General features: G+C 40.1%; 1 protein-coding gene across 1 annotated transcript; it reads left to right on the top strand.

The window, feature by feature from the left end:
• Positions 1–111: 111 nt before the first annotated feature.
• Positions 112–13,367, top strand: Vdac2 (voltage dependent anion channel 2). Its single transcript, XM_010607438.2, has 9 exons — positions 112–203; positions 1,231–1,299; positions 2,358–2,407; positions 5,904–6,056; positions 6,148–6,200; positions 7,279–7,506; positions 8,744–8,894; positions 11,677–11,734; positions 12,992–13,367. Exons 1-9 carry the CDS (start codon positions 173–175, stop codon positions 13,081–13,083), a joined length of 885 nt encoding a protein of 294 aa, XP_010605740.1. The 5' UTR covers positions 112–172; the 3' UTR covers positions 13,084–13,367.
• Positions 13,368–13,926: the final 559 nt, after the last annotated feature.

Raw genomic sequence — 13,926 nt, 5'->3', positions numbered from 1 at the left:
CGGCGGCCAAGCGGGAGGCCTGAGCGGGGCTCGGGTTGGCCCTGGCTCCCCAAGATGGCCGCGCTGCCCCCCGGCCCCTCAGCCCTTTTATGTCCGAGACCCCCTGTGACCCTCCTCTGACTCCCGCTGACCGCTCTTCTTCCTGCCGCAGACCACCACCAGCGACCTCGCCATGGCGACCCACGGACCGACTTGCGCGCGGCGTAAGTAGCGGCGGGACCTCTGCGATACCGGGCGGCTGTGCCCGGGAAGTAGAAACCTACGACTACAAAGCTACAACCTCTTCCCTCCCCTCGGCCCCAGTCGCCGGGTTCGGCCCCTTTCGGTGACCGCTCCACCGACTGACCGCCGCCCCTGTGGTGGAGGAGCTGGACTGCTGGTTTTCGGGGAGGGGGCCCGGGCCCAGGGCGTTGGTCTGTGTAGCTTGATTCACCTTCAGTTTTTGTATGTGTCTGTGACAGATTCGAAAGCAAAAACTTTCCGCCTCTGAAGGATTCGGTTACTTTCCTAGAGGAAGTAGTTTTTCTACCTCGTGGGAGGCCAAGGTCACTACATGTGCTCCTAAGGGCGTGGACGTGCTCTGCAGAATGAATGAGCTGCTGTGAGAGCTCAGATTGCTTGACCTTAAGCTGCACCGAATTGGTGGAACACTTGAGAGTCATATTAATATGTTTAAAGTGCCATTTGATATTCAGTTGGTGGTGTAAACACTTTAGTGAAAAGTGGATGGCTGTGTTTTTCCTAATGCCTGATACTTAAATTCCCAGAGTGTTACGTTTCTTTTCCTTCCTACTCCTGAGAAGTGGTTTTGATCTGAGAGAGGGTACTAGGGATATTTCAAGGAAGAGGGCCTAGTTTTAAGTTTTGAATTTATTCCATATATATCTATGTATATATCTATAAAAGATATCTATATTCTAAATTTAATTTTTTTTGTACTAGTCTGGTCCTACAAAGTGGGGTTCTAGGCACTGTAAATTTTAGAAAGTCTGTTTTTCTATTTTGGAGGAACTTTCCCAAGTTTGTGTAACTACTAAGTTATCTATTTTAGAGATAAGCCTTTGTTGGGGATATCTCCAATTAGAATACAGCTTTACTGTGGCCCCTGGTATCAAAACCATAATTCTAGTAAGTTGAACTGCTTGAATTTAAAAATCAGCATTGGGTTCTTGCACAGAAGGTGGGAAAATAAGAATGTAGTTAACACTGGACTGTGTTTCTGCTTATCAGCGATGTGTATTCCTCCGTCATATGCTGACCTTGGCAAAGCTGCCAGAGATATTTTTAACAAAGGATTTGGTAAGAACCTTTTTCTTTAATTTTATATCTAGACTGAAAATGTAATTTTAGGACAAAAATGAAAATGTCAGACATTGTGATGTATGACCATAATCCCAGCATCCTTGGAAGCTGAAGCAAGATGATTGAGAGTTTGATCCCAGCTCTGACAGTTTAGCAGTTTAGTGAGGCTCTACCTCCAAAGAAAAAAGGGTGGAGGAAGTGTGCTTTCATCCCTTGGGAAAGTTAAATTAGTTTGAACTGCAAGTATCTGGCTACATTAATTCTTCTACTAGATACATTTTAGATTAAACTGTTAAACGTTACAATTCACTCCAGTTTCATACTATAGCTTTTAAGAGAAAGCAGCTTATGCTTTCATTTTCTTTAGTTATAGTTTAGGCCTTGGTTGCTTAGAGGTATTACTGTTTTGCATTGTGGTTGTAACTCCTAATACCCTTGAAAGAGTTGTATTTTTCAGTTTAATGATCTTTTTGAAGATCTTATTCTGTCCATCCTCTCCTCTTTGGGTTTTTTTTGTGGGGGGCATTGAGACAGGGTCTCACTATGTAGTGAGACTGACCTGGAACTCACTGTGTAGCCCAGGCTGGTCTCGAACTCACAGTGATCCTCCTGCCTCAGCCTCCGGAGTGCTGGGATTACAGCCATGCACCACCACACCTGGCTTAAAGTTTTTTGTTTTTTGACATCCTCTCCTCTTATGTTATTGGAGGTACCCTTTTTTAGATAAATGTCCCAACCATCTTTGTAATGATAAACTATTGGTGATGGCTGATATTTCAGTCAGATGGTTTTCTGATATATTTAGGTTAAAATGGTTTGAAAGCATTTTGGGAGGGGCTGTTGTACCAACACTGGGCTAAGAAGTATAGAGTTGTTCTGTCTTATTAAGTATGTATGGAATTAATTTTTAAAATTTCTTTTAAATATTGTGAATGAGTACCCTTTTTATTCCCTTGTGTATATATGGAATCTCTTTAAGTATACTGTCAATAATAGATAAGCATCTTTTATTCAAAAGATTCATTTTGTTATCTTTTGCTCTTTACTTTTTAAAGGTTTTGGGTTGGTGAAATTGGATGTGAAAACAAAGTCATGCAGTGGAGTGGTAAGTGTTAGTAATGAATCTGTCATTTTTCAACCCATAAAAGTTTTTTCTTTTTGGTACCAGGAATTGAACTCGGGTCCTTGCGCTTGCAAGGCAGGCCACTGAACTGCTGAGCTAAATCCCCGGCCCGCAACCCATAAAAGTTATAGTTGAAATATGTCTACCTATTGTACCTTAAGACAGCAGCAGTAATTTTGATTTACATGTGACCTAATTTGTTTTTGCTTTGGTTATAAGATCTGATTGCCTTGTGGTCTTTCACCATATTACTCTGTACACTAAAGGAACATGGGGAAGACAATGGTCACCTGGGACTCTGTTTACTCAGATAGATAGATTACAAGCTTAAAGGCAGAAAATGTTATACTTTTTTGTAACTCTTTGTGCTTATCAGATTTCTAGGCATGAAAGTGCTCAGAAGTTTACTGATTTGTACACTCAGCATTTACTCAATGGCTGTCCTGTCAGCATGGATTTTGTGAAATACGGACTTATATGGGGCTGGGGGTTCAGCTCAGTGGTGCTGCTGCCTGCCTCAAAAGCGCAAGGACCCAAGTTTGATCCCCCGTACCAAAAAAAGAAAGAAAAAAAAATAAGGACTTCTGATATCAATATCTTTAAGGAATATTAATTTTTTGGTATTTGGGTGTCAGTTCTTCCTAACAAATTCCTCCATAGTGGGTAAAGTAAAATTTAATTTTGTGATTTTTTTTTTACCTACTCTACTTTTTTTTTTTTTTGGTGGTTCTGGGGTTTGAAGGATCTTGTGCTTCTAAGGAAGGCAGTGGATCCACTGAGCTAGCCCTCCCCCCAGCCCTTACCCAAAAATTCTTGAAGAATTTTTGTTTTGAGGTTGTTTTGGGAATAGGTTTAGTGTTTATACACATATTAGAATATTGATTATTTTGATAAATTCTGGCATGTAATAATTTATTACATTTAATTCTATCATAGCTTGTTTTCTTTCCTCTTTTTTGGTACTGAGGGATCGAATTTGGGACCTTGTGCTTGAGAGGCAGGTGGCATCACTGAGCTAAATTCTGGGTTCTTTCCTCTCTTTATCGCTCTCTCTCCCTTCCTCTCAGCCTCTGTTTGTCCCTCCCCACTGCCTTCCTTTCTTTCTGTTTTTTTCTTTTTAAAGACAGGATCTGACTGTGTTGTTTAGGCTGGCTTTGAATTTACTGTGAGGCTCAGGTTGGCCTCGAACTCAGGGATTCTCCTGCCTTAGCCCTCTGAGTGCTGGGATTACAGTCCTGTGTCACCATGCCTGGTTTCCCCCTGCCTCCCCCATACTGGGTACCAGAGATCGGATCATACTCAGAGTCTTGAGTTTGCTGGGCAGGTGTGGTGCTATTGAGCTAAATCCTCTCTTTTTGAGACAGATCTCACTATACAGTTCAGGCTGGTCTTGAACTCACTATGTGGACCAGTCTGGCCTCTTAACTCACAGTGATCCTCCTGTCTCAGCCTCCTGGGCAAGACCTGACTGTTTTGTCACTTGAATTACAGAGATGTTTAGGTTACCCCAAAAGATAGAGACCAAAACGTGTCGTATGGAATGAAGGGGATAAGCTCCATCATTGGTGTCATGTGGTCCAATTCTGGTCCCACAGGATGATGTTAACTTTGTGTCTTGATCTCTTCTGTAGGATAGCTTTTGATTTCTGGGCTGATGGGCGGTAGTGGGTGGGGCCTCTAGAATCATTAATCATTGTCATTCAGGATTAAAAATTGCTCCTACACATTCCCTATTCAGACTGTCTGTTGGGAGAACATGCTTCTTACATATAGCCTGAATAATGCTTTCCATTTGTGTGGAGCACTTCAAAACGTATAAAGCTTTCAATGCCAGTTTAGTACTCCAGAGGTAGGTAGGCTGTTAATACAATTGAAACAGACCCCATAAAGGTAAGTGTTCTTTAGTGTTATTCCTGTAATAAATGACACCCAGAATTACCTACTGTGACTCAATTTTATATACGTGTATTTATGTATGTATGTATGTTTTGGGAATCGAACTCAGGACCTTGCACTTGGGAGGCAGGCTGTGGCATCACTGAACTAAATCCCCAGCCCTGTTGTTTCTTTTTTAAGATAGGGTCTTTGCTATGTAGTTCAGACTCATCTCAAACTCATGTCAGTCCTCATGCCTCAACCTGTTGAGTATTACAGACATGTGCCACAAAACCTGAATCAAATGTTATTTTCTAACTCACCCTAGGGTGTTTTATCCTGGGATTGAGCATCAAGCTTTGATTTGAAATTCCTGTTCCTGGAAAATCTAATTTGTGTGGTCTGCATATATGACCTAAAGATTTGGGTTTGTTTAACTGTGGAGCAGTAGTTACACAAATGTTGTATTTTCTGAGTGATGACTGGTCTTTTCCTGTTAATTTTGATACTTTCTCTTAGGTATCAAAATTTCTGGTCAAAATTTCTGTTTTTATTATTTCAGATCAGCCGTCTTTAGACTTGGTTTTCCAGTTACTTGAGTATAGAATAGAAATGGTAGAAAAATTGTGAGTCAGAATCCTCTGAAGGAATTATAATATTTGATCTTAGAAGATTTCAGTTGCTTTACTGTCTGTTTTATTAGATAAGCCCTATCTCATATTATCCTTTTAGTTTTACTTGGCAATTAGGGATTAGTAAATTACTTATTTGTTATAAATGTAAGATTATATAATACATTTCAGATTGACTCCTGTATTAGGTTTTTTCTGACATATGTATATATTAGTTTATATTGCATATGATGTAAACCAACTGTAGAGTAAATCTGTAAATTCCTCCTATTATTATTATTATTATTATTTTGTTGTTGTTTTTTGAGACAGGGTCTCACTATATAGTTGAGACTGCCCTGGAACTCACTATGTAGCCCATGCTGGTCTTGAACTCATAGTGATCCTCCTGCCTCAGCCTCCCAAGTGCTGGGATTACAGGTGTGTGCCACTACGCCTGGCTTCCCCTTATTTTTAAAAAAATGAAAATATGTAAAGAGGGCATTAGACCTGGTGAAGAATTTTTTTCTCATAAAAGTAAAATATTGGGATTGTGAGAATTTTAAAAATCTTGTTCATGGCCCAGATTGCTGTTGTGTGACGCTTTTCTCTTTAAGAATTTTCAGGAAAATTTTTGTAGTAAATAGTCTCAGTTACGAGATCAGTGTGATGAACCATACTGATGTGTGTTTTATTCAGTATCACATAGATAGAAAGCAGTGCCAAACAGCCATTTTTCTGTATTGATTTTTGAATTTCAAATAAAACTATATTAGCAGAAATTTCCTTAAAAGGTATACAGTTTGTTCACTTGCGAATTAAGTATGTGTTAACTTGTGATTGTTTGGAAATGTCAGCTGTAAATTAGGTGGCAGTCACTTAAAGGCTAATTTGTCACTTGTGTGTGGCTAGGGAATAGCACATGAGTATCAGGTAAGTTAGGCAACAGATTTTTATGAGAAGGTTCTTGACATCATTCATTGTCTTGTTAGGAATTCTCCACATCTGGTTCATCCAACACAGACACTGGTAAAGTTACTGGGACCTTGGAGACCAAATATAAATGGTGTGAGTATGGTCTCACTTTCACAGAGAAGTGGAATACTGATAACACTCTTGGAACAGAAATTGCAATTGAAGATCAGGTAACATTTGAAAAACGCTTTAGTATTAATTTTAGTTTTGTATTTTAGAAGGGAGATAAAACAGTATAAAAATTTTTTTCCTTCTAAATAGATTTGTCAAGGTTTGAAACTGACATTTGATACTACCTTCTCACCAAACACAGGGTAAGCATGGACATTTTTGTCTGCATTGAATTTATACTTGAATTTATTTTTTTGTACTGGGGATCGAACTTGGGTCCTTGTGCTTGCAAGGCAGGGAGCAGAACCACTGAGCTGAATCCCTGGCCCTAAAAATTAAATTTTAATTTTTACCAGTACATGTTTATAGCACATAATAATTATATTCATCGGGGGAGTTGGTACATGTACATAACCTCTCAATTCTTTTTTCATCCCCTTCCCATCTCCTCTCACCACCCTCTCTCCAGTCTCTTGGTCTCCTTCCCTTTGTAAAAGATCAATCTATTTCCTGTTATCTTTTATTTTGCTCCTTATATATATTTTTATATAGACATATATATTTATTTATTTTTTGAGACGGGGCTCCCTCTGTAATTCAGGCTGGCCCTGAGCTCATGGCATCCTCCTGCCTCAGCCACCCTAGTGGAGGAATTACAACTGGTACACACCACTGTGCCCACCACATCCTCCAGCTAGATCTTTGATTCATTTGGGGGGGGGGTACTGAGGATCGAACTCAGAATTTTGCATTTGCCAGGCAGGTGTGTCGCCATTGAGCTACATCCCCAGCCCTTTGATCCATTTTGATTTTAGTTTAGGTCCATAGTGAGAAAGATGGCTTTAGAGTCAATCTTCTGCATGTGTCTGCATTAAGTTTAAAAGCATTCCTCTTGTCTGTTTAGGAAAGAAACACATTTATTGTTTGACAGTTTGCTCTACTGTATTGTAATGGCCAACTTCTATTTCTGTTTTTGGGACATGTTTGCTATTATTGGCTTACTTTCAGATACTTGCCTCTTTTCATTGTGGTACTAATTTGGCTGATTAACTTGTTTCTAAGAGGCTTTTCTTGACTGATTGCCAGGTTTACAAAGCATCCTTCCCACAACACTGGCAGTCTAGTTACCCCATATGCCCTGGTCTTCATTCACTGAGCTATCTTTTAACCCTGATTGTATTTCTTCATTTACTTCTCCTTTCTTTTGCTATTTTTGCAGAGGTTGTTTGTGTAAATATTTCCCACTGGCATTAGTTTTAAGTCATTTTGTTCTTTTTCCAGAAAGAAAAGTGGTAAAATCAAGTCCTCTTACAAGAGGGAGTGTATAAACCTTGGTTGTGATGTTGATTTTGATTTTGCTGGGCCTGCAATCCATGGATCTGCTGTCTTTGGTTATGAGGGCTGGCTTGCCGGGTACCAGATGACTTTTGACAGTGCCAAATCAAAGCTGACAAGGAATAACTTCGCAGTGGGCTACAGGACTGGGGACTTCCAGCTACACACTAATGTGTAAGTATTTCTTTTGTAGGCTATGGTGATGTGGCCCTCAGAGGATGGTATTTGATGTTGTCTTATCCAGTTTCAGCCTAAGTGGTTTAGGATTTCTCTTAATATAAGAAAAGAAATCCTTGGCTATATCTGTGGTGCTTCTCAGAAGTGTATAATAAAAATGTTAGTCTCACTTAGGTACTGAGAATAAATGTTCATTTCATATGAGGTTTGACATGCTTTGTATTTTTTTTTAAGTCAAAAATTTTTTTTGTTTTGTATTTTTAAAAGATGTATCAGACATTGGCAGGGTGCTGTCAGTATATTCGAGTTTTATTACCTGTGATGTGTCAGGGTGCAGATCTGACAGGATTGTTTAACTGAAATTTAATAGATATATGGAAGGGCCTTGCATTTTTTTTTTTTCTTAATATAAAAGCATTGTGTTAGTAAATAACAGAAGCATAAAGAAAAACATTTTCCATGATCCCACCAGCTGCGTAATACATATCTGAAAGACTTTCTTTTTTTTTTTTGGTACCGGGGATCAAACTCGGGTCCTTGCACTTGCAAGGCAGGCCACCAAACCGCTGAGCTAAATCCCTGGCCCTCTTTTTGTTTTTTTTTGAGATGGGATCTCGCTGCAGTTCAGGCTGGCCTTATACTCACAGTGTAGCCATGCTGGCCTCTAAGCCATGGCGATTCTCTTGCCTCAGCCCCAAGTGTTGGAATTATAGGCATGTGCCACCATGCTGGGTGCCCTAAAAGACTGTTTTTAAGCCTTTTGCTCTTATTTAGTATGTTTTGATAGTTTTCCCATAGCATTATGCATTTTATGACATGATTGTTCTTGGCTGGTGGTGACTTCATGCTAATCTCTGTACTGGAGATAGGAGTTAAGAAAAGGCCTTTTACAACTTGGGAGTTTTCAGTGGAATGCTAAAGACCAGTGGACAATCAATTTCTCTCCCCTCGGGTGGTAGGGTAGAAGGGTGGTATCCATAGTCTTTGCAGGCCAGGCAAATGCTCAGAGCTGTCTCCCTGGTCCTGACAGTGGCTTTCTTTTGCTTTTTTTAAAATTTTGGTACCAGGAATCTAACTCAGGACCTTGCACTTGGGAGGCAGGTGGTGGCACTTCTAAGCTAAATCCTGGGCCCTAACAGTGGCTTTCTTTAAATGCAATGCTACACTATTAATCTGTGTCTTAGAAATGATGACATTGTCTATTCTAGATTTACTGATTTAAGGTATCTTGTAGCAATGATGGGACAGAATTTGGAGGATCAATATATCAGAAAGTATGTGAAGATCTTGACACTTCAGTAAATCTTGCTTGGACATCAGGTACCAACAGCACTCGCTTCGGCATTGCAGCTAAATATCAGTTGGATCCCACTGCTTCCATTTCTGTGAGTACTCTTAGGATGAAATTTTGGTTGTGGGAGTCAATTTTGGATTTGGGTGTATTGAATTGTGTTGAAAATTTGAACTGTAGTTCACACTATCCCCAATTAAAGATCAATTTGGGTAAGCATTTGAAATGCTCCTTTTCCTGTGGTGACAGTGTTAGAAATTTGATTTTTTTTTTTTTTTGGCTGGGTCACACATGTTAATTTAACCTTAAAAGCTGTTCACCTAGTGTTGGGACCTAAACCTGTCTAAGCCTGAGTAGCTGGTGTTTTAGGCCCTGGGCAGTTCTTATTTGTCATTTGTACTTCAGTTAATTTTGACGTTGTCTTTTTGTGATTTATGAAAGATCTTCCGTTGAAAAAGGTGAAGCTTGGCAAGGGAAAGGATCACTGTTGGCCTGGTGGGTTGCATGGAGTAGAGCCAGGACTAGACCCTATGTCTTTTAATTTCAGTCTTGTCTAGGCTAAGAAACATTTCCTTTGCCCAGGACTGTTCCTAAGAGTTAAGTGTCCCAAGGATACCTCCCTCCTCTCCCCTGCACAGGGCACAGTGGGATAGTTGGCCATCCTAGTCCCATCCTTAGACTCTTTCTACTGTTTGTCCCTTCAGACGAAGTGGGCCAAGGTAGGGAGGGCACAGTGAGGCAGGGGACAGTGCAGAGGGGCTGGCTTTAGTTTCAGGCAGATCAGCAGCTGTTTCTGCATGTCAGTTGCTTACAGGTCAGGGACTGCCTGTACTGTATGTACTGGGAGTGAAAGAAAGTTAAAATCACCCATCAGTTATTTCTGTTACATAAAGTGCTCTTCCATCCCTGAGGACAGTATGTTTTGTTAATTTAGGCAGCTAAGTGTTAACCCATTCTTGATTTAACTTAGTACAGTTGTAATCAGAACAAGAAGCACATCAGAACATGGAATGCTTTTTCCATTGGCAAGGCAATGATTTATTTATTTTTCACTACTATAGCACTATACCAGTCAGAACCTCCTGCAGCAACACTTCTTTGGTAGTTAGTTACATTGCTGTGCTCATGTGTGGGTCTGGCACCATCACAGGTTTTATTTATTTTTTAATCTTTTTTCTTTTTATTATTTGCTTGCAATACATAATAAATATATTCATTGTGGGGAATTGGTACATATATGTATTGCATCTTGATTCTTATTTCCTCTTCCTCTCTTCTCCCACCCCTCACACATTTAATACCAGCCAGCAGAAGCTCTGATCAGCTACTAGCAGCTTATAGTTTGTTTGTTTATTTATTTAATGGTACCGGGGATCAAACTCAGGTACTTGTGCTTTCGAGTCAGGCAGTGGAACCACTGAGCCAAATCCTCAGCCCCAGCAGCTTGTAGTTTAAATGGGAAGATAGCTTGAGATCTGTGTGTCATCATGTGGCTGTGGGGAATTCATTGGGAAATGGATCTAGCATTTTCCCCTAAGTAGAGCTGCTGTCTGTCCTGTCCAGAAGTGCCTGGAAGCCATGCTTGATGCTCCAATCACACTTGGATGGTTGGCTGCTGTTAAATAATAGGAACTTGTATCTAGCTCACTGAGGCTTTTGATTTGTTGGGCATAAGATGGTCATTAGTGGGAGTATTCTTTAGATAAATAACTCACTTGATCGTTGTGGCTCAGTGATCGTGATGATTGTGGCTGTATCAGTGACTAAATAATGCTCGTGTGGCTTTTGCTTGTATGGTTACATCAATTCTTTCTTTGGCTTGTGTGTTGTTTTGATGTAATACGTAACAACAGTGTACTCATCAAATCATTCCAAATCTGTCTTGCTCACTGGCTGTCTGTCCTGTTACATACACCACACCCTCCAGAATGCTGAAGAGCTCAATTGCCTGGCCAAGCAGCCTAGATGGTGCTTCCATTTATAGCCATAGATATGGCTGTGGTGTGGCTTGGTGTTAGTGGTGGTGAAGGAGGTCTAAGGAGCTTCTCCTTGCCATAGCTTGCTCTCCAGGGTTCCTGCCAGCCCTGGAAGGTTTGTGACTAAATCCTGAAGTTTTAGGATTGTACAAGAAAGTCAGGAGCATTGATTGGTAAATGATGCCTCAAGGGAAGGAAGCTCCTTTCAGGCATGGACTGGTTCCATCAGGACTCAGTGGCTTATGCACAAGTGTGAGAATGTGAAGTATCAGATTACTTGATAGGATTCTTAAGAGGAAGAGCCCTGTGTATTCACATCATGAATATAAACTTAACATCCTACAATTCAAAGCTGGTGTGGGTCATCTCATGAGCCTTTTGGGCTTTACTAGCCATATTTTGGCCTTCCTTTGTGGTTAGACAACTCAGGACTTTTTATGAGAGTGGTTGGGCTCTGTGGACACTTTGGGCCCGTGGACATACCCTTGGGCTCTACTAAAAAAGAATGTCTTTTTTTCTTTCTTTGTTGGGAATTGAACCTTAGGATGTTATACTACAACCCCATCCCTTTTTATTTTTTATTTTGAGTTAGGGTCTTGCTAAGTTGCCCAGGCTGGCCTGGAACACGGTGTCTTCCTTCCTTAGCTTTCCGAGTAGCTAGGATTACAGATGTGTCCCATGGTGCACAGCCCTACTCAAAATTCGATGTTAATTTCATGGAGGAGAATTAAGATGTGTCACCTGGTTTTTCTTTGGTTTAGTACACAGTAGTAAATTGTATCATCTCACAAGTAGATTAAAAAGTTGAACTCTTCACAATCCCATGATAGTGAAATGTGTAGGAGCTTTGTCTTTTCATTAAAAAGTTTTTCTTAATTTTTTTTTTTAATTTTATTTCAGGCAAAGGTCAACAACTCTAGTTTAATTGGAGTGGGTTACACTCAGACTCTGAGGCCTGGTAAGTATTCATAGAGGAGGATTGTCTTGACAGTTATTCACGTCTCAATATGATTGTTTCCCTTTCTCTCACCCTCCCTGAGCCATTGGAAAGTCTTTTTGGTTGCATCACAGAATAAGAATGTTCTGTTCTTAAGAAAAGTTAGTGGTGACCATTTCCCATTCAATCTTCTTTTAATCTAAAATGCAGAAGTAAATGTGTACTTGTAATAGTTCCTGTTTCCTCAGATTTCACCCGCTTGGGTTGGTTCTGTCTCTAATCTTGTTTACTTCACATAATATTTGTTTCTTGATGTGTTTTCTGGAGCAACACTTCGAAATTTGAGTGTGTATGTCAGTGCCCTGCAGAGACAGTTTAGTGCAGATCCTGATCTAGTAGGGCTGGGATGTAGAGTGCTGTACTTCTACTGAGCTTCCCAGTTCTCTGGTTCTTTCCTCTGTCTCTGCCTTTCTATGTCTGTCTCTCATTTTTAAACTATTGACTAGCAAGGTTCTAAAGTACTGAGAGCATTTTTTCCCCTTCTAGCAGACATTTTCCCTCCAAATTTTCCTTCTTTTTTTTTTTTTTTTTTTCCTCCCAGTCCTGAGGATCAAACTCAGGACCTTGCACTTGCCAGGCAGGTGCAGCGTCACTGAGCTACATACCCAGCCCCCTCCAAATTTTGACTGTTTTTAAACCTAAAGAAAAGTCTGAAGAAAAACAGTGAACTTCCCATGATTTATCACATTCTCTGTACACTTAACCTTTCTTTTTACATAAACTTTCAAAAAATGTTTGCAGACATGTAGACAGACTTTCCTTAACATTTATAGCCTAAGAGTAAGACATTTTTCTTTATAACTGCAGTACTGCTTCCACACCTAAGACAGTATCATTTTCTCTAATAGGTAGTTTGTATTCAGGTTTCTCTACTTGTCCCTGCCTCTAAATATCTATTTATTGTTGTTTTTCCTTTCTAGGGTCCAATTAGTGTTTGACTTCTCTTGTATCTTTCAGTCAGAATAGTGTAAACATTTTCTAGAACACTTTGAACTAACATTTTTATGCAGGAACTTTTGGTACCTTTACAAACAATTCTTAGTATCTTGTTACTTCCAACGCCCTCTGGTGGCTGATACTGGTAACTTAAACTGTGGCCGTTTAAGGAAGCCACAGGCAGGCTCTGGTAGGCTCTGGGTGGCTTTTATGGAACTCAGGACTTGGGAGCAGGGTGGAGCAGGAGTTCAGGCCCATCACGGTAATTTGCTTTGTTTACAGGTGTGAAGCTTACACTGTCTGCCTTGGTAGATGGGAAGAGCATTAATGCTGGAGGCCACAAGCTTGGGCTTGCCCTCGAGTTGGAGGCTTAATCCAGATGAAAGAAACCTCTGGCAGTGGCTATCGGATTTGGCCTTAATATATTTCCATTTTGACCAGCAGGCTTTTATTTTCCCCAAGAAGGTGATGAAACAAAGGATGATGTAAACAAGAGCTGTATTTTAAGTATTTAGACAGTTACCTTATTGGTTTCTAGTTGAATTAGTTATCTAGTTACCAATGCTGCAGTTGTGCAGTCACTTATACATTATTTAAATGTATTTAACTGTTAAATTGTGCTACCCACCAATAATGAAATAGACCTTTATGAAAACTGTGCAGTTGTGTGCATGTTTATGTTCCTTTTAACATTTTAATATTGCCATCGAATGACATGGAGTGTTTGAAGATGAGGTTAATTTTTAAAAATTCAGCCATCAGATTTACTTTTGGTATCTGAGGATATCACAAATTGTGAATAAAACAAGTATACATAATTGATGGCTCCATGTATTTGCAGGGTTAGAGATAATGCCAAATCTCCGATAGGGTCAAATCTCTGATAAAGAGACCATTTTTCTAGTGAGCATTTTGCTCTTTATCTAAATCTGTCACCAACTCTGCTGTGAATAATTCCATGAGCATTCTAAGATTAGAATAAAATAAGACGACACACACTCCTCAGTTTGTGTGCATTTCCACTGGGTCATTGTTAATCTCAGGCACATCCAGAGAGAGTAAAGAAGGAAAATGTAGGGATCATGCTGAGAGGCTCTGTGCTTGTGTCAAACTCCTGTATGCTACAGCTATAGAAAATGCACTAAACCTTATATTGGTGGGATGAGAAGTAGAAGATAGACCAGTGGTGGTGAACCTATGGCCTGTGTGCCGCAGCT

Source organism: Fukomys damarensis, unplaced genomic scaffold, assembly GCF_012274545.1.
Source record: "Fukomys damarensis isolate Sample0158 unplaced genomic scaffold, DMR_v1.0_HiC HiC_scaffold_20, whole genome shotgun sequence".
NCBI classification, from domain to species: domain Eukaryota; kingdom Metazoa; phylum Chordata; class Mammalia; order Rodentia; family Bathyergidae; genus Fukomys; species Fukomys damarensis.
The sequence above is the reverse complement of the archived record's forward strand: the minus strand, read 5'-3'. Positions and strand labels throughout refer to the sequence as shown.